We start from the raw sequence: 22608 nt of genomic DNA on the forward strand, positions 1-22608 counted from the left end.
TGTTTTATATTTTAATAACCGTTTTAGGTTCAGATAAGTTTAAAAGGGCTAGGTTCATTTTTGGTGAAAAAAGCCCTGTTTCAGAAATTCATCAAAATTTCAGCAAAGATTCATATTTATGTGTTGAAAAAGAAACAAGAACAATTTTGCCATTTTTTCTATTTATTAGGTTACCATAGCAACCAAGTTAAATGCACCATTTTTTATATTTCTAACAATTGCTTATAACATTGGCAAATAGCTAGTTAACATTCTCAGACACACAAACTTAACATCTCTCTAGATATAAAATTGATAATGTCAACATTTAAAAAAAAGCCTCTACTACAGTAAAAGTTCCAAGATTAAGAATGTGAATGTATTTTTTTCAGTGTTGCCATGGAAACATAAACTAGTTTCATTTCACACAAAATAAGTTGTATGAAGAGACACTTTGCATGTGTTAGATTTTTAACATTTTGGATGTTTATGAATTACCGTATACATTTAATTTTCAGAACGTTTTTACTTTTATAGGGCATGGAAATTTTCTTGTTTCCATAGCAACACTGTTTTATTGGCTTTTGGTGAGATACACGTTTGTAGCAATTGAAAGATAAAGGGTACATAATGTTCTAAGAAGTAGACAATAAAAGTAACTCAGTTAATATATAAATAAACCAGTAACAGTAATGAGCATTGATTAAGTATATTATACAGATAAACATGATACATTGTAATTACAGTAAATAGTTCAAAATGCTTCCAATAACAGTTTAAATGATTTATGCAGTAAATTAATATCCTGCACTTTTTACGGATGTACAAGTTAAGATTAACATCACTAAAACAATATAACATTATTACTTATATGTACATCAAAACATACAATTAGAATTTACAGTATATATTCATTTACATTATTTATAAATATATTAGTCAGCATTACTGTATTTAAACCTGTCAGATCTGGCACAACTGGGTAACATATTGAATGGAATTTATTCTGACTTTATAAACACTTATTTACTTAATGGTTAATTTTTAGTTCAATATTAACATATTCTAAGTGAGTATGACACGCTGATTGTTACAGGATAATTTTAGTTACAAGAATGTCTGTCAGGCCATGTACATAGTTCAATATAAACAGTTGATAGATTAAATAACATGAGCCACTAGGGGTTGGTTATATTGCAAACAATCAATCATACATGGCCATATGACCTGTTAGACATATTTATTAAATATATAACCCAACAGAATCACATAATTGAAAAAGACGTTTGTACAGAATTTGAAAATAGAACAATTGCATTTGAATATATCATTATATCAACCACTCTATGAGAGGAAGCTATTCCTCAACTATACTTTCTTCTGAATTTGAAGAGTCTATTGATTCTGGATTACCTGAAGCATCCTCCAAATACTCACCCCAGTCTTTCACACCAAAGCTTGTTTCAGCTGTATGGACAGCCATGCCCAGGTACCATATGACTGCAGCAACATGAGAACAAGTACCAACTGTCCTAGCCCCAGCCCTACATTTGCAATACCATGCAATTACATGGTCTTCATCATATTTTAACCATACAAGATATGATTTTGATGTTATATGGCGGCTCTGAAGTCTAACTCTTAGAAGACCCGGAAATTCCTTGTGGAAGTGAAAGTCACAAGTACCACTAATATACTCCTGTACATAGCTTGAGCTCAGCTTTAACTGGTAAGTACCAAGAGTTAAAATTCTCAATATAGTTTCTGACAGTTTTGGAAAATCTGTCAATGATTCAGTAGTTGTCCAATGGGCTACACTTCTCCTAGCAAGATCATGTTCTTCCACAAAATCTTGTAGACAAAGATTGCATGACAATCTATCCCGCATATGGCTTGCTAAAGTTGAGTCAAATTCTTGGGTTTGGTTGATAGGTGACAGGTACTTATTACATAAGGCACAAATTATGCTTACATAATCACCTATGTATGGCACTTGGTTTGTTGGAAGAACATGTGAAAGTTACTTCCACCTTTTGATCCTTGCATTTGCAGCCTCTACCACCCATCTCACCTGAAGCACAATTAAATATAACAACAAAACATGTGTAATAATACAGTTAGAATATCCAATTTAACATGTATAGTACAATGTACAAGTAAAGGATTGAATAAAAGTTGAATTCTGATAACCAAGAAATATTTTTCATTATTACATTATAATTGTTACATAATGAATATCAAATAACTCTAGCCATGTTATTTAACTTTAATTTCAATTATGTCCCCCAGAATGTGACTTACTGTTACAATTTTAAAGAATTTGAGGGTCTCTTGAGTTCAGTTTTCTATAATCAGTAGTCTGAGAAGTGTTTCTGGTTTGTTTTTCTTTTAATTCTTATTAATAAACTATAATAAACTAATTAATCTTTGGAAACATAATTGAAGATTAAAGTTTTTTAAGTTCTTATTATAATTAACTTAATTAATCAGGCAATATTTCTGTGATTAAATAAAAGATAGAAGAATTATTATGAACATTTGTATACTAATCTTGCAGTAAACTATCTACATTATATTGAATAAAAATACAGTATTACAGTACATCATATTTAATGAGAGATAAGGTATCAAGAAGAAATATGATAATCTTCAGAACAGTCTGGTCAACAATAGATGTTAAATGTATTTTAATTAAATTGGTTTTATTTAAAATAATAATATTTTATAATCCCTAATGTTTAATTATGAAATGACCTACTGGAAATGTTCAATATTATTAAAATACATCTAATAATGTATGTTAAAATGAAAAGTTGATAAAGTATACATGAAAATATATGAACTTATATTAAGTTGATAATATTATACAATGTAATTTATCTTCTTTTACTTAAGAAATGTTCAATATTTCATATATAAGAATTGAACTTAAATATATCTCATAAAATAATTTTCAATTAAAGCTGTGCATTTAAATCTGAAGTTAATAATAATAATTAATTATATATGTAGTTTATTACCTTTGTTACAAACCGACTGGCATTTGCATCATATGTTGTCATTAACTTAAGAAAGTGGTTGAAAAAGAAAGAGACAAGAAAAAAAGGGTAGCTACCGGCCTATCGGGTGACAGTCACCCATTACATCCACTAGGCTATGGAGTACATTGACTATTCCATCTGCAAAACAAATTATTAATACACTTAAAAAACATTATCACTCTGTTACTCCTTTAAAAACGATACTTTAATGCTACTTTAATGCTCTTTTCTGTAAAACTTTCAAATATTTTAACCCATTACCAAATATTTTAATTTCACTATTGATTTATCACTGTTCTTCCATTATTTTAAAAGTTGACATGTAAACGTCTGCGTCCGTAACAACACAAAATGACAGATCGAAATAAACGTTTTGATTCGATACAGAAATTGAATTTAAAAGTATTATCGTCACAAAATATAATTATACAAGAGTTTTTACCTTTCGTTTCCAGTTTTTGCACCTACATCGCTAAAAAGTGTTGGAAAACGATCGGAGAGAAAAACAATACAGTAGCAGTCTACTTTCAGTTTCAGTTTCAATGTCGAGTTAATTCCCTTGAATATAGTAGTGGTCAATTCTCGAACAAAAAGTTGGCGTTCGTACGCATTTTTTCTGTTTCTTACGAGAAGCGGGTTAAACATAAATGCAATATGCTATATTGTCTTAAGTATTCATTTATTAGCAAGACATAAACAAACGTTTTTCACACACGGATAACATGTTTTCTGATCAACCACGTATTCGGGCAGGACAAGTTCGGATAATGATTAAAAATAAAAACACGTAAAATATGTTATAAATCAGTTGCTGTCTAAGTTTATATAATTTTATTAAAGGTCTAGATGAGTAATTAGTTAAGTTAAGATTTTTTAAATCAAACATATTGTTTTCATGCCAAATATCATGCCTTTGGGTATTATCAGCTAAGACCGAATTTCCATAGCAACAGCGAATGTCGGAAAACATAATTTTTAGATATGAAGAACCAAACCCGACAACAACATATTTCGGCCACAGCTTCGTTATATATTAAGTATCATTACCTGAAAAGGACTTTGTGTTGCTCGTGGCTCTTCATATGTTATTTTAGGAAAATACGACAGCGAACGTTCTAAATTTCGCTATTTTGACAATTATGCATGGTTAATAAGTTGTGTTTTCTAGACATTAAAATACGATTTACTGTGATATTTTGTGATTTTTTGATAGAAAATAGGCCATTTCTTGTACAATATGTAGGATGTCGTTTATATTTTATGGTTTTGCATTCGTAAAATTACTGGGCTAAAAAGCCCTGTTTGTGAACCTTGTCCTTTTGAAACCATATTGCAAACGGAAATTAACAAAATGTCTCGCTTAGAAATGTGAAGTAAAAAGTAATATTTACGTCCTTAGTTACTTTTTTGAGATATCGTATTATTATTCGTTGCTTTTTTCTATTTTTTGAACTGACTATTGTAAGCAACATTGTTATTTATGTCAATGGTTTTGGCAGAACACACTAGGGGAAGACATAATTTGCGTCGTACATTTTTATTATACTCTCACCAATGAGCACTCTAGGGAATGCAAGTCCATTTGTATAGATCATCTAGGGTTGTAAATACATTAAGGTTTTTTTTCCGCCTTCTTGTTCCATTGTGATATTAAGGGGTATATGTTTTGTCATCTTTTAACGATTTTTGTAGCAGAGATAACGAAAGTATATGTTAATTTGTAAAATTGTTAAACGTGTAAAAAATTTGTTAAAGGTAAACGGTGGTCTTTATAAATCATTGAAAAAGAAGATAAATTTGAAGATAAGTTCAAGCTTATTTCCAAAAGGAATGTTATATACAAACGTTTTAAAATAGCTAAATCTAGAAGTAATTATCAATGATTTCTTTTAATCTTTTAATCTTTTCAAATAAGACATTTGAAGAAATAAAATTGTCATTAGAAAAGTAAGTCACACGTTCTGTGAAATAAGATCTTAACTTACTAAGTGATAATAAAAAAGAAATGTATTTTAAAAATGAGCCTCATTATTAAAAGAATAAACCATAAAGCAAAAAAGAAAGTAAAAAAGTGAGGCTATATTATTTTTTTTACTTTTATGGAATAAAAAATAAATGAATAAAACACAAACAAAAACATGAACCTACCAGCAAACAAACAAAAAACAGAAATAAAATGACTTCGGTTGATTGTTACAATGAGTACAAAAGACTTAGTGCACTGTGATTTAAAAACAGGCGAAAATGGTTGAAAGGCATATTGAAAACAATGTAACAAGTGCAGTTATTACTAACAATATATCCTTTATCAATTGCGTTAAGTTTACTATCATGTTGTTATTAAACGAAAAGTGTCTATGTTTTTATGTATGTTATTTTACACATTTTGATATAATTATGATAAATTAATGCATGTAGAATAAAATATTTTCTTTTTTAAAGTTGTTTTTGCTATTATATAGACCATTTATTTCTTGTTTTATGGTCATATACAATTGTTTCCAATAGAAATATTATATCGACTACGTACAACTGTATAAATTATATATTTGCACCCTCACTTGGAACAACACTAAAATGAATAATGACAGTAACTTTTTTGCTTGAAGATGTCATTTGCTTCCTGTAGTAGGCAGTAATTGTCTGGCATTCAAAATCTCATAAAGCTATTACCTTTACTATATTTGAACAGGAAAGTGCATTTTATTTGACATAAAAACCATTAGAAGTAGTGTAATGGCCAGACATTGCGGTATCTTTAAATGATCAAACCTGACGTGGTTAAATGTTTTAAAGCAATAAGTGTTGTATATCCTATACGTCAAAGATCTATTTATCTGTCGGCTAGCACCTTATGTTATTTTATTTTTTTAAAAGGCTATATTTCTCAGCAACCTACATTATTATTTATAAAAGCTCTGGTCAATTGTTTTAAACCGTTAAGAAGGCTGTTGTTCAATGTCAAGTTTGTGTTTTGATGCTAAAAATTCATTACCTATGTGAATATTACCTTTTATGATTTCACTTTTCTAATAACCCAACACTGTGTAGGTTTGCATGTAATGCATACTGGCTTTTGAATGAAAATCCTTATGTGTGCAAGTATATTATTAGTATATTATCATTTTATATTTTTCCGGTTATAAAGATTACATAGTTAATATATTACCTTAATTTATAAAATGCATTTTGCAGGAGCACGTCTCAGTGTTGTGTTATGGTAGTGTAAAAATTCTACGAAGAAACCGTACCTCCTGAATATTTATGAAATTATCTTTTAAAAATGTCATCTTAACAAAACCGCAAAGCATGTGCTTAGCTCCTTTGATTCATTCTACTATGTACAAGAGCAATATAAACCATCTTGTAATAACAAATAAATGGTTTGTCACTGACGCCATTGATAAAAACTTTTTTAAAATATAATGATAAAAAGTTTTTCTCTTAAAAGAAGTCAAAATTATTCGTTTCTGAGGCATTATAAGCCTTTAAAATTATGCAATTGTACTGTCTTACACTTGTAGGAATCTTATTTTAACCGAATTCCCAGAAGACAAAAGAGATGAAGAAACTAATTATAAAAACGTATGACAAGCCAAAATAGATAAATAACCAGGAAACGTGTTTGCTTGAATTTACCGACATTTGCTTTTACTTTTTTGGCAACTCATTGATTTGGCTACAAGGTCACTTCCTGATTGTAAAACAAGATTTGTCAGTGGATCATTAGATTTGCTGTTTAATCTTAAAAACGAGATGTCTGAAAGATATGTGAATGAGACCTGTGTGAATTGTAAATAGAAATTCCTAATATTTAGCAATGTGTGGAAGGAATTCTCTATATATCTTAACCACTTTGTCATATATCAATTTTCCAAAACCCTTTTGGTGGCAGAAATTGTCATATGATATTGTTGTTAAAATTATTCCGAGGATCTTTTTTCCAGATTTTTAAATGACAACAAAAATGAATATGTTCATAATGAGACTAAAGTATTGCTTGTTTTTAGTTATTTTGTCAACAGTTGGTCAATTTTAAATCACAAATCAATTCAATTTATGAAACTGGATAATGTTTACCCCGGATTGACATTTTAGATAAATGTTGTGTTTTCCGTCCTATTATATTAACCTATAAGAGGTACTAATATAGTAAATGAATAACTGAGTAACTGAGATTGTGAAAGTATATACTGATAAAATATCACATGAACTTTAAAACCGACTAGTGATGAAATTATGTGCAATTACTACTTAATTGAAAAATTTCTTAATAAAGTTGTGCAAGTGTGATCCGTATTCTTTTTATTTTATTATAAGAAGAGACGAGATGATTCTCCTGATGTCTCCCTCTTCCAGTAAAGCTCGAACGTCGCCAAATGACCTATACTGTGTCGGTGTGACGTTAAACCCAAATCAAACAAACAAACAAAACAAAGATTCTCCTCTTTTAAAATGACATCCTAAGAAGAAGCAAAAATAATTTCTTATTCAACCTAGCATAATATTATGATTTTTTCCAATAAGTATAAAATCTTTAGTCGCTTTGCGAAAGCCATCTTTAAATAAAATGTGATATGGCTCCGACGAAACTAGTCAGATGTAGTTTCAATATATTTCTCTGAAAGGGAATAACTTCGTAGACAACGTCCTTAACACTTCAAAACATTTGATTTTGGTTTATTGCGCTTTTTAATTTAAAATTAAATTGGTTCATAATTGAAGGTTTGTTATAATATCATAAATAATTATGTTGATAGTATTAAGTTAAATACATGACGAATTATGAACGGATGTTGTTGGTAAGTGTGAAAAACATGATCTAATAAAACATATCTTTATAGAGCAGATAATGAATTGTTCTTTGACATAATAATATAATTCGACATAACAATCACCATACTGAATCATTTAGAACTTTCTCAATTTGTTTTTACGAAATATTTTATACAAATCCTCAAATTGCATTTGTCTTTGGTTTTATCAATATTTGAAACATATATGTAAAAAATTTGCTTATTGTAGTCCTATCCACTTTAATTAATCGAGTAACATCAATATAATATTCATATTAGCATTTGCTTTATGGTCATTTGTTATAAGATTGATAATTGCGGACATCGTCGCATCAACATTATCAACGTTTGAAATGGATAAAACCTTCTGTGCGTTGCGTCGTTTAATCGACAAGCACTAATGTTACAATCAAACAAAAATGCATACACCATTTTTATACTTCATTTGATAACAAACATATAATTTATTTTCAAACTTTAAAAAATTGCTTTGTGTGTTTTGTATTTATTGTTTAATGGAAACAATCTCGAGCGTGCTTGTGTGTCACTTTGTGCTGCAATGTTGGCCTAAATATACAAGTCACTTAAAATACAAATACACAACATGGCGTGAGTTATTACTAAAAAGCGACAAAGATATCTAACATGATTAATTTATAAAAAATGTTTGGTTTGTAACGCTTTAAAGTGTTTTGGTTTGTCACTCTATTAAGCAATTCATTATTAGACTAATTATACTAAAACATATTTCAAATGGCAGCGCTTTAAGGGTTTTGCCCTTTGTTTTTAAATAGTCCCAATTTCGAATAAATTAGTAGTGATTGAAGTAGCGTCTAGGTTAATGAAACGCGACCATAATACACGTCATTCTTCCAAATTACAACACCAAGAAATAATATGAACAAGAGATAGAAAAATTGTTTGCGTCTATTCAATAAATGTTCATTTGCATTTTAGATTTATTTTGTTAGAATATATTAACCTCATTTACTTCATACCATTCATATTCTAGTAATTAATTCATTATTATTTTACATTAAATAAACTAATCTTCGTTTTGTTTCTTTAGTTAGCCATAGTATATATCGAAGTGTTTTTAAGTTATTTGTAACGAAATTTAACACAAAATTATTAACAAAATGTGCAAAATAAAAAATAACAAACGAAACTAAGTACACTTAACAAAGTCACGAGTTCAGTAAATTAATACAATTAATAATACAATGCATTTTTCATAAAATGAAAAATGAAAATTTAACACATAATTGTTTTAAAAATGTGCAAAATATAAAAATAACAAACGAAACTATTATTCAATTCTACCTACACTTAACAAAGTCACGAGTCCAGGATGTAAGCTGCATTTAATGTGCTTAAATTGAAGCGGCAATTGATATACATCTGTAAAAACCACATCTCAATATATAAGCACTGTAAAATAAAATCATGTCACCCTTTCACAGTATGGCATGTTTTACATTCGACAGGATATCATTATGAAGACATACGCTATCAATGCTGAGACAGAATATTAAGCATTGTTAGAAACACACGACAATCTCATTTCCGTTAATAATCAATATATATATTCAGACCAGGACTGGAACCTTAAATGTCTGTCACGAATGAAATCGGGATCAAGCATTAGTTTCCCTCAGGTTTTTGTGTCCTTTTGGAATGAGATTTCTTTATAAATATGAAACTAAATCATGACAATTACAGAATTCTTACCCACTATGGCATATGGTAATCGCCTGAAAACAATGTAAACAATGTAATTAGATATAAAATTGCATGATCGGTCTAGACAATTGAAAACCTAGCGAAATAAATAACTGAAAGGACCATTTTGCTTTAAAATGTCATTTTAATTTTCAAAAACTTTTAATTTTTCGTGGTCTAGGACCTTTTCCAAGATGTTATTTATTGTACATATTGCTGGGCAATATTTTGCTTCTTTTGCGATTTTGCAATAAGTATATCTACAGTAATTGAGTACTTGTATAGAAGTAAAAAATACTTTGTTTTCATTTGCCTTCTTTGTTCTTCTTTATTACAAATCATGTCGTATTCAGCACTACTTCTTCCTCATTTTTTCCAATGCAGTTAAACATGTTTCAACACCAAAACATTTACGCTGACATTCGGTAAGCGGTTTAGCAGAGTGATCAGAATGTAACATATCAGTACCGTATTTTGCAAAACAACGCAATATACTTTAATGCAATTTGCAATAACGATAATGAGACATAAAAGCACTTGCAACAATTATATTGTTTAAAGGAAGAACTTACCTGAGATCTAAAAAACAAACTTTTATAAAATTTCCATATTAAAAGCATTTTACTTCTAATCGTTCTTAAGAAAAAGTTTAATAATATTGCTCTTGTAAAATAAGATTGTATGGACTGTAAGGTACGACGAATAATACAGATTTACATGCATTTCAGATCCGAAAGAAGCCCTACAACAACTATTAAAGTGACATTATGCTCATATTTTCATAGTCAAGTTGAGCTGAATTGACTTTATATTTCAAAAGATTGACTGTTAAAATGGTGTTTGACCAACAGTTGATACTGGAAAATTTTAGGATAAAATTATAAATCTGCCTAAAATATAAAAAGACTGCCCCACTCTTTTTTATAAACAGAGCGTTAAAGGTAAATTCTAATAGATATTTACAGAAATTTTATTTGGATATTTGCATTATTTATTGTTTACGGGAAGTAAATTATTAAATTAAAAGAAGTTATGGCAAAATGTAATTTATTTTGATATTCACCTGTTCTCTCACTATATACCCTTGGATGGGCATAATGTCACTTTAACTTTACAGCTTCTATTTTCAGACATGTTAGAAATGTGTACGTATACTAATTAGTATCGTACTAATTAGTATATATCTATAATGTTGTCAATTTAACATGCAATATCAATTTTCATTTTTGAATTAGAATAAATGTTTGCACTTTGCTTGCTAAAGGTGAACGAAAGCTTTTTTGTAGTTTTTTTTTGTATCTATCTGTGGCTATGCAGCTAATTTAAACTATATTTATAATGAAGACAGCATCCTTTGACGTCAACGCTAAAGATATTTTCTGTGTGTGCTATTTTCAGAATAAGAATATATGACGTACAGAGACATGAATTTTTCCCTAACACGGTTAATTTGGTACTGGTTTATTCAAATTCCTAAGCTTTTCTAATTGTAGAGTATACGATTAATGCATTTGGTGTCTTCAGTGCATCCACCAACCACGCAATTTCTATGTAACAGAAACCACTGTGAATAAAGAAAAAAAACGAGAATAAAGATGAACAAGGCAAAGGAAACGTTCACAGGACACATCCCCCGACACACCCAAGCCATCACAGCAGGGCACCCAGAAGGCACAAAAACCGGGAGTGGACATAAGGGCGGCGAAAGGAGGAGAGGGACGCGTAATGTGTAAAATATTAACAAGAGCGATCAGTGATCACATATGTCGCCTCATGATGGCCAATTTCATGTTGGGACAAGTTTTGTGACAGACGGACAGACAGACGGACAGTGCACAACTAGACTTGGTACTGATCTTTACTGTAAAGTTTGGTTGAAATTGCACCAGTAGTTTATGAGGATTAGTCCGGACAAGCTTTTGTGTATCTGGCAACACACAAAAAAAAACACCTTTTAATCAAAGGGCCATAGCTCGGCCAAAAATCATTCAACCGGAAAACCCGTGCAATATGCGCAAGGACTTGAGCTACAGATCAATCCTGTAAAGTTTCATTGAAATTGCATTAGTGGTATAAGAGAAGTAGTCCGGACAAACTTTAAAAATAAAAATTATTAAAGGGCCATAACTCTGGCAAAAATCATTGAGTCGGTAAATGCTGACAATATGCACAACTAGACTTGGTACTTATCAATCCTGTAAAGTTTGGATGAAATTGCACCAGTAGTTTATGAGGAGTAGTCCGGACAAGCTTTTGTGTATCTGGCAACACACAGAAGAAAACACCTTTTTATCAAAGGGCCATAACTCGGTAAAAAATCATTCAACCGGAAAACCCGTGCAATATGCGCAAGGACTTGAGCTACAGATCAATCCTGTAAAGTTTCATTGAAATTGCATTAGTGGTATAAGAAAAAGTAGTCCGGACAAACTTTAAAAATAAAAATTATTAAAGGGCCATAACTGAGGAGTAGTCCGGACAAGTTTTGTGACGGACGGACATATGGACGGACGGACGGACGTTTATACCAGAGCTACATTATGGGGTTTACTTTTGTTATTTCTTTTGTTCTTTTTAACCCCACAATGCAGAAAATAATCCCACAAGAGAAACGGAATGAATGACATCAAAGACATCTATTGTTATGAGAACAATAGACCAAACCCCATAATGTAGCTCTGGTTTGTACGGATTGACGGACAGACTGACGACGGAGAAGTGATCCCTTTATGTCGCCACTACTCCGTAGAGGCGACACAAAAACCAAAACGGGTCCATATAGGAATTTTAGGGATAAGGGTTGTAAGGATGAAGAAAGGGGGTTGGGGATTGTTAAAAATATAAAAAAAATAAATGTTATTCGTTACTGCATTACTGAATCAAGTATTGCGACCTAGTTTATATCATTGAACAATTTTGAATAATAAAAATAGCCTGATAACGCACAATTTAATGGAATAAATATACATATGTAAGAATTACCTTCTTGTTTCTTTAAAAATATACCACTTGTTTTAACGTACATGTGAATACCTATGGAAACTTTTAGTGCCGAACCATTAAACTTGACTATCAACATATTACTATAACATATAAAAGAAAAAGAAACGGTTTTGAAAAAGTTTGTAAACTGTATAACTTTAAACTTACGATTATTTCATTTGTAATTTAAAGTCTTTAGTTTTTGGCTAGAACGCATTATTGCAAACATTATGCATGTATATTTAAGATTATGAAAACAATAAAATTTTCCTTTTTTAAAAAAGTTCATAAAATATTTCCTCAGATGTATGTTTGAACACTTTAACTGTCAATGTTTTAGAAAGATTAAATCTTGATGATAACAAAAATGTATGTTTAATCACATGACACAATATTACACTTAAACTACTGTCGATTCAAATATAATCGAGAATGTGAAATCTTAAATTTGAAAGTAAATACGGGGTGCAGGAAAAATCCTTATACGAAAACACACCATTGGGAAAATAGTTGAAAAGAATATTAACTGGCTTGTTTGTGTAGTGGTTATGTTGCTTGTTTTACATGCGGAAGGTCGAAGTTCAAATCCCACAATGAGTTATACTGGCACTTTTTATGCCCCCGCCATATAATAGCCGGGGCATATAGTGTTACCCTGTTCCGTCATTCCGTCAATTCGTCCTTCAGTCATTCCGTCATTCTGTGATTCCGTCATCATCAGTTTCCGTTCATTATCTTAGTAACGGTTGCACACATTCAACTCAAATTTGACATATGGATATGTCATTAGAAAATACAGGTCAAGTTCGAATTTAATCCAGTTACCTCTCTGGCGTGGGTTCGATCCCCGGGAGATGCTTTGGTAGTTTAGCACGGAGGAAGGAAGTCTAGTACTGGTGTAACTCTCCAGGAACGATGGTTAGGAAACTACCCGCCTATATGACTGAAATACTGTTTGGAAAAGGCGTAAAAGGAAACAAACAGAAAAAAGTTATTTGTTCGATGATTTTTGGCTGAGTTATGCTCCTTTTACTTTGAAAAAAATACGAAATTTTCAGTTTCCGTTCATTATCTCCCCAACGGTACAAAACATTTAACTCAAACTTGACATATGATTATGTCATGAGAAAATACAGGTCAAGTTTGAATTGGTTATGGTTCAATGATTTTTGGCAGAGTTATGCCCCTTTTACTTTGAAAATAATATAAAATTTTAGTTTCCGTTCATTAACTCCCCAACGGTACAACACATTCAACTCAAACTTAACATATGGATATGTCAAAGGAATGCGCAGGTCAAGATCGAATTTGGTCATGGTTCAATGATTTTTTTGCAGAGTTATGCCCCTTTCACTTAGAAAATAATATGAGATTTTCAGTTTCCGTTTATTATCTTCCCAACAGTATTACACATTCAACTCAAATTTGACATATGGATATGTCAATGGAATGCGCAGGCCAAGTTCGAATTTGGTCATGTTTCAATGATTTTTGGCAGAGTAATGCCTCTTTCTCTTTGAAAATAATATGAAATTTACAGTTTCTGTTCATTATCTGTCCAACAGTGTTACATATTCAACTCAAATTTGACATATGGATATGTCAAAGGAATGCGCAGGTCAAGTTGGAATTTAGTCATGGTTCCTTGATTTTTTGGCAAGAGTTATGTCCCTTTCACTTTGAAAATAATATGAGATTTTCAGTTTTCGTTCATTATCTCCTCTAGGGTATTACACATTCAACTCAAATTTGACATATGGATATGTAAAAGAAATGTGCAGATCAAATTTTAATTTTGTCATGGTTTGATGATTTTAGCCCTTTTAACTTCTTTAACTTTGGAAAATTTGGAAAAAGGAAATTTTCAGTTCCCATTCATTATCTCCCCAACAGTTGTACATATTCAACTCAAATATGTCATAAGAATGCATTGGTCAGTTTCGAATTTGGTCATGGTTTGATGATAGCTGACAGAGTTATACCTTTTGAACTTTGAAAAAAAATCAGAAATTTTAAGTTTCCGTTCATTATCTACCCAATGGTTGTACACATTCAACTCAAATTTAACATAAAGATACATGATAACATCTAAGGAATAAGCAGTTTAAGTTTGAATTTGGTCGTGGTTCAATGACTTTGGACAAACTTATCTTTCCTGAATGTTGGAAAAAATTTGAATTTTCCGTTTCAGCATTCATACTTTTGTGGAAATGTATGTAGCCATTATTTTTGCTACAAATATGCAATATGCAATTTACAAAAGGTTAAGACTGAATATTTTCAGTGCCTTCAGCATTGTATAAAAATGGTTTGTGTTAACATTGAAAAGTTTTAAGGGCTTTGAACTTAAAATGAAAAAAAAAAAAGAATTTGTGCAAACAAATTTGGAACTAAATATTATAACATCCGAAATTTTGGCGGCATGCGGGAGCATCCGTGGCACGATGACACATTCCTAGTTTTTATTTATTCTGTTTTGCACTTTACTTCATTGATTTATTTCATTTTTTCTTTTTTATATATCTTCCCACGTATTTTATTTGCGAGAATGCTATAGTATATATTACAAGTTACAATTCAAATTAAATTCAGCAATTCAAAAAATGTCTCCAGCTTCTGTGGCACGCTCAATCGCGCCATTGGCGAGTTCCTCCCCGGTGCCAAGCGAGTACCTCAATAGGTGATTACCATGCAGAAATGTACGCTGAGGTTTTCATCAAGCGACTTTATCAAAAGCTAATCACACATGCAGTGGTGTGGTGATAGACATCGCTCCTTATTACACCATTTACGATGACAAGTTTCCAACGAAGTCAAGTACAAAAAGTGTGATGACGTCCTTGTTACAGCACCATAACATATACTTCAACCAAACATGCCCAGGACTCACATGCTCGCAATAAAATAGATGATTTTTGTTGCAAGACAATGTGTCATGTGTAGCACAAAATCTCAACGGAATGGTATTTATATGCATGACAAACACGAAGTACCCTTGCATTGAAAAAATATTAATTTCATAAAAATGGAACTGTTGGGATTTGAACTCGCACCATAATGATTGAAGTAACAGCACGCTACCACTACTCTACAACGACTCACTGCAAGAGCTATGGTCAATAAGCATTACTGTACTATATATACACACGTGACTTACCTTTTCTGGAGTGCATTGATCCATGTTCCGGTTCCGAAATAAATAATTTTCAACAGTACATGTATCGCTAACATAAATAATATGATGACTAATTTTACTTGACCTTTGATCATCACATAATATAACTTATTTTCAGATACAAAATATAAGCACACATTAACCGATATTATTTATCTTTACGAGTATTGTGTCTCAATATCTGAAGACAAAAACAGTAGAATCGGATGATATTTCCCAAGTCTATATAACTGTAGGCTAGCTTCTCAGGTCATTCAGAATTTAATATCTGTATTGTCATGTATATCTACTCCGTCAGCAACATATATAACGTATTAATATTTTTTTAATAAATGTTATCACATTTACGTGATGTGACAACTCGTCTGGTATCCTTTTAAAACGTTTGTTTTCTATCTTATTTATAAATTTGATAAAGTGGTGCCAGTTTGATTTGTATTCTGTATATTAAAAGAGGTAATGGCTAGATAAATATGCTAGTTTTACGACTCGCCATTTCATTGACATCTTAAGAGGCAGCAACGTGTGATACTTAATTAAACATTTGATATTTTCTTGCAGCATATAAATATTACTCGTGCAAAATATTTGATTGCGATATGGCTTTGTCAAAATAATGGGATGTACGTTATATATATTTCTTTGCAAAGGAAGAACTTGGTAGATAAACGACGTCTTTAAATTGCATTTGATGTAGTTTTATTGCGCCATTAAAGTGAATGGTCCATAATGAAAGGTCTGTTATACCATAAATAACAACGTTGATAATAAATATAATATAATGAAATAAATGACAATAAATCGCGATGGAATTATAAATGGAAGTTGTTGGTAAGTGTGAGACACATTATCCGATATGACATATCTTTAAACATAGCAGTAACCTTAAATGAACAAGTCGCTTAAAATGCAAATACACGTTTCTACATGTCGTGTTTAAATACGAACAAGAGGGTCATAATGGCTCACTTGATTATTGAGGCTTTAAAGAATAGTGAATGAAAGGCATATATAATGATAACCTTCATATCTGCACCTGAAAGTGTGCAAATATTTTTTTTCATAAATGCCCTTTCATGTGCTGTGACCTTTTCCTTGACATCAGATTACCCATATTCAAACACAACCTTTCTTAACAGTTTCCAGGACATTTGGGCTAAAAATATTACCTCAAGAGTGATATCAAAGTTTTTTTTCTATTTGTTTCCTCATGACCCATGTTCAAAGTTGATCAAGATATCACCAAAACTTTTCTGACAAATTGTCAGGATATTTGTAATGACAATATTTCCTCTAGAATGAAAACAATGTTTTTCCATATTATGGTTGTGTGACCTCGTTTTCGACACCAGTTGACCCTTATTCAAACATGACCTATATACCATCTAAACAACCTTTTTGACAATTTTCCAGGATATTTAGACATAAAAAGTATCCTCTTCGGTGTTAGCCTCTAGAGTGTTAACAAGGTTTTTTTAATATTTGGGCTGTGTGACACCAGATAACCCATATTCAGAATTGCACAAGAAATCTCTAGCCTTTGTCAAAACAGAGATGATGTTTCAAGCTGTTACTTTATACATACAAGGACAATCAATGAGACCCCGGGGCGAGGCAAATTTTAACCCAATGGCTATGATATGGTCATTTTTTGTAGAATTTCGTTAGATGATGCTACAAAACAAAATATCTAAGCTCAAGGCCTTGCACTTTCAAAGGAGAAGATTTCTTGTATTTAACTATAAGTACATTATGAAAATCGATTATCTAAGTTTATACTATATGTGCATAATGAAAATTTATGACCCCCGGGGCGACGCCAATTTGGATTCTAGGGCTATGATTTGAACGATTATGTAAGGTTTAATTGGCTGATGCTACATACAAAATATCTTAACTTTAGGCCTTGCACTTTCGGAGATGAAGATTTTATTTTAAAAATCTAATTTTTGTCTTTCTGACCCAGCTGTTTAATGTAGTAAAACCATTTGAACAATTTTATTAGAGATTGTTGCCTGAAAAATCCAAATAAAATTTCATCAAATTTGGCCCAACGGTTTCTGATGAGAAGTCGTTTGTATAAAAAAAAGTTAAAGGCGGACGCATTGACGCACTGACGGACGATGGACAAAGGGCAAATTGTGATCACAAAAGCTCACAGTGCTCAGGTGATCTCAAAAATGCGACCAAAATTATTGATCATTTATTAAAATGTTTTGGGTTGTCACACTATCTAATAACACAGTGTTTAAATTTCAGCGCTTTGAGGGTTTTGGCCTTTGTGTTTAAATATATGTAGTCAAAATTTTGTATAAAATTAGTAGTGATTAAAGTAGCGTCTTGAATTATAAAACGCTATAATTATAATATATGGTATTCTTTCAAAATTACGACGCCAAGAAATTTTACGACATAACATGAAATAAGAATATTTTGTATGTGTGTACAATAAATATTTATTTGCTTTTAGGGTTCATTTTGTATAGAGTATTTGAGCTTATTAACGATAAGGCATATACTTGGCTTGGCAATGCCCTCATTAAAATACCTCGTCCATAAAATGGACCACCTGGTACACAATCATATGGATTCTCTTCGTCTCTTCTTTCCAAAACGTACTGAAATGATATGAATATAGCTTTATATTTTTATCAAAGCAATATTTAAATTCACTTCAAAACTTTATTTCACAAGTTTCTTTTCAAAACTTTATTTCAAATTATACGTATCTAATTATACTTGGAATAATTCAATGTTTTACATTACAAAATTAATGTGTAAATTATAGACGAATCTACAAATCTTTTGATTAAAGTTATGGATAGTATATATATATATATATCAGCGGTTTTAAGTAACGTTTAACAAAATTTATCATAAAATTGTTTGAAACATGTGTGCAAAATATAAGAATAAAAAGGAAACTATGATACAATGACTAAGTCATAATTATGCAAACAATGAATTTTCATAAAAATGGAAAATGTTCGAATATCTGTTATTGTCCACATCAAACTACATATTTTCATATTATATATGTATCAGTTTGTTCGAATATATTTATTATTCCTATCAAATAATGAACATTATATTTCATGTTTCAGAAATAAAACGAATCCTAAGAATACTACTTGAGCAAAACTAAACCAAGTTCCATGGCATATTGTCAACAACATGCAATAGATCTTATAATATTATTCATTCCCTCGTGCCTTTCTTAAAGCTTCTTTTATTTCTGGAGGACGTAAAGATTTAAACTTTGTAAGAATTTCAAGGTTGAAATAAAAGAAATTATTCTTTCTGTGAGAGAGGTAGAAAAACAAACAAAATCATAATGTTATGAATATGTCGGGAATCATCTTTTTGTGAAAGATGTCGTCTCGCTAATTCAAAGCGATCTATAAAATGCAATTGTCATACTATTTTATTTTGTTGTATCAGTTCCTCCACACATAAAATACATTGTTATGATAAGAAAGCTGTTAATTATTGATGCCAGATTTTAGTAGTTTTCTTCACCCTGTTTCCAGATCTTTTTGCTATATTTGAAAGTGTGCCAAGATGTAGGATGCATTATAGGTGCTTAAAGAATTGTTAAGTGATATACGGCTGTTATAGATATTGCATACAATCGTCCTAATATTTAACTTACCATAAAACATAGTCCTACCACCCTTACACAGTATGGCGTGAATATTTTGACATGTTTTACATTCGACAGTATATCATTATGAAAAAAAAACGCTATCAAATTTGAGACAGAATAAGCAGTCTTAGAGAAACACTATATTATCATTTTCGTTGATAATCAATATGTATTCAAACCAGGACTTGGAAGTGTCTGTCACGAAAGAAATCGGGATAAAAGATTCTTTCAGTTTTTGGTGCATCTTTGGAATGAGATTTTTTTTTATACATGACAGCAGTTGCAGAGTTCTTGCCAATTATTGCATATAGGAATTATCTGAGATAAACGATAATCATGTAAAATTGCAGGTTTGGTTTGATTGATTTTAAGTTAAATTATGATAACTAATAGAGAAACATATAACTAAAAGGTCTAAAATATATTATTAATGTATATATTTCATAAAAGTTTTTTTAGCTCACCTGAGCTTGCTCAGGGTGAGCTTTTAGGATCGATGAATGTCCGTCGTCCGTCGTCCGTCCGGCCGTCCACAATTGCTTGTGAACACTCTAGCGGTCGCATTTTTGCCTCAATCATCATCAAACTTGGTCAGGATGCTTATCTAGTTGAAAGCTCGGATGAGTTCGAACATGGGTCATCTCAGATGAAAAACTAGGTCACAAGAGCTAAAAATAGAAAAACCTTGTGAACACTCTAGAGGTCACATTTTTGACCCAATCATCATCAAACTTGGTCAGGATGTTTGTCTAGGTGATAGCTCGGATGATTTCGAACATGGGTCATCTCGGATGAAAAAGTAGGTCACAGGAGCTATAAATAGAAAAACCTTGTGAACACTCTAGTGGTCACATTTTTGAACCAATCATCATCAAACTTGGTCAGAATGCTTGTCTAGTCAATTGCTTGGATGAGTTCGAACATGGGTCATCTCTGATGAAAAACTAGGTCACAGGAGCTAAAAATAGAAAAACCTTGTGAACACTCTAGTGGTCACATTTTTGACCCAATCATCATCAAACTTTGTCAGGATGCTTGTTTAGATAATAGCTCGGATGAGTTCGAATATGGGTCATCTCGGATGAAAAACTAGGTCACCGGAGCTATAAATAGAAAAACCTTGTTAACACTCTAGCGGTCACATTTTTGCATCAATCATCATCAAACTTGGTCAGGATGCTTATCTAGTTGATAGCTTGAATGAGTTCGAACATGGGTCATCTCGGATGAAAAAGTAGGTCACCGGAGCTAAAAATAGAAAAACCTTGTTAACACTCTAGCGGTCACATTTTTGCATCAATCATCATCAAACTTGATCAAGATGCTTGTCTAGGTAATAACTCCGATGAGTTCGAACATGGTCATCTCGGATGAAAAACTAGGTCACAGGAGCTAAAAATAGAAAAAACCTTGTTAACACTCTAGTGGTCACAATTTTGACTCAATTGTCATCAAACTTGGTCAGGAAACTTGTCTAGGTCATTGCTGGGAATAAATCGAACATGGGACATCTCGGATGAAAAACTAGGTCACAGGAGCTAAAAATAGAAAAATCTTGTTAACACTCTAGTGGCTACTGTTGTGATCCAAATATTCTGTTAATTGGTCTGAAAGTTTGTTTTGATGATTTCTAAGTCAAGATCGAACATGGGTCATCTTGGATGAAAAACTAGGTCACACCGCCCAAATATGGAAAAACCTTGTTAACATTCTAGTGGTCACATTTTCGACTCCATTATCATCAAACTTGGTCAGAATGCTTGTCTAGGTAATTGCTTGGATGAGTTCGAAATCGCATGTGAAACTAGGTCACCGGAGCTAAAAATAGAAAAATCTTGTTAACACTCTAGTTGCTACTGTTTTGATCCAAGTATCCTGGAAATTGGTCTGAAAGTTTGTTTTGATGATTTCTAGGTCAAGTTTGAATATGTGTCACCTGGGTAAAAAACTAGGTCGCACTGCTCAAATATGGATAATCCTTGTTAACACTGTAGTGGTCACATTTTTGACTCACCTGTCATGAGACTTGGTCAGAATGCTTGTCTAGGTAATTGTTTGGATGAGTTTGATAATTCAGGTGAGCGATCTAGGGCCATCATGGCCCTCTTGTTTCTTTTTTTTTTTGTTTCATAACATTTCCAAACTTTCAATCATTTGCAATTGCTGAGCGAGAGTTTCCTTCTTTTGCGATTTTGCAATAAGTATTAGTTACAGTAGTGATTAAATATTTGTACAGAAAAAAACCCAAAAAATATTTTGTTTACACTTGCCTTCTTTTTGTCCAATGATGTCAAATTGAACACTATTTCCTTAATGCTATAAACATCTCTTTTGTTCCATATAAATTATTACATTTTTTTTAAAACACATAGTTGCTATTTCTATAAAACAAAATATTTACATATTTCTGCGAAAAAAAATCTGAGTTTTAATGTGCTTTCTTTTCTACATATCTGAAAATTTATCATTTTTCAAATGAGATAAAAAATACTCCAGGACGGACCCCAGAAAAGGACGGACATGTTAGAAATTCAAACTGATACTGATTAGTTTAAATCTATAAAGTTGTCGATTGAACATTTAATATCAATTTTCAATTTTTAAATAGAATGCATGTTTGCACTTTGCTTGCTAAAGATGAATGAACGATTTTTATATTTTTTATCTATTTGTGGCTATGTAGCTAATTGCAGCTATCTCTAAAACACAACTATGTAATTTAAGATATCATTCCTAAATGTCAACGATAAAGAGAATTTCTGTTTGATTGTGCTTTTTTCAGAATAAGAATGAATGTCGCACTGAGACTTGACTCTTTCCCTTACACGGTTAATTCGGTCCTGGTTTTGTCAAATTGATCAGCCTTTCTAATTATAGATTTAATAAGACTTATGTCTGATAAATGCAAATGGTGTCTAAGTGTAAATGCATCCGTCAACCACGCATTTTCTCTGTAAAAGAAACCAATGGGAATGAAGAATTTTTTATTCATTACTGCGTTACTACTGTATGTTTTGCGACGTCTTTTATATTATAGTCTACTAAGAACAAACTTTAATAAACATACAATCGAAAATAAATAATAAAAGAAATAAATAAATAAAAATAATAAAGAATTAAAAGGGCCAGATAACGCATAATTTATTGAAATAAATGTACATATGTAAGACTTATTTTCTTGTTTCTTTAAACATATATAGCATTTGTATGTATGTATTGTGATATTATATGGGGAACTATAGTGCCGAACCATTATAATTGACTTCC

The 22608-nt window shown here is 31.3% G+C and overlaps 2 protein-coding genes across 2 annotated transcripts in view; both read right to left on the reverse strand.

The window, feature by feature from the left end:
• Positions 1-1336: 1336 nt before the first annotated feature.
• Positions 1337-2022, reverse strand: LOC132756389 (uncharacterized). Its single transcript, XM_060747450.1, has one exon. It carries the CDS (start codon positions 1865-1867, stop codon positions 1337-1339), a length of 531 nt encoding a protein of 176 aa, XP_060603433.1. The 5' UTR covers positions 1868-2022.
• LOC132756390 (keratin, type I cytoskeletal 9-like) overlaps positions 1956-22608 on the reverse strand; it is a 115444-nt gene continuing 94791 nt past the window's right edge. Inside the window, exon 2 of the mRNA XM_060747452.1 lies at positions 1956-2050. Within this exon, the coding sequence (XP_060603435.1) occupies positions 1956-2050 (95 nt within the window). The remainder of the gene's footprint in view (positions 2051-22608) is intronic.

This window comes from Ruditapes philippinarum, unplaced genomic scaffold (genome assembly GCF_026571515.1).
Source record: "Ruditapes philippinarum isolate M1 unplaced genomic scaffold, ASM2657151v2 ctg570_1_1_1_1, whole genome shotgun sequence".
NCBI lineage: Eukaryota > Metazoa > Mollusca > Bivalvia > Venerida > Veneridae > Ruditapes > Ruditapes philippinarum.

Bases quoted from the DNA above. Each gene is read 5' to 3' on its own strand.
- LOC132756389 (XM_060747450.1), bottom strand. From the start codon at position 1,867: ATGCGGGATAGATTGTCATGCAATCTTTGTCTACAAGATTTTGTGGAA.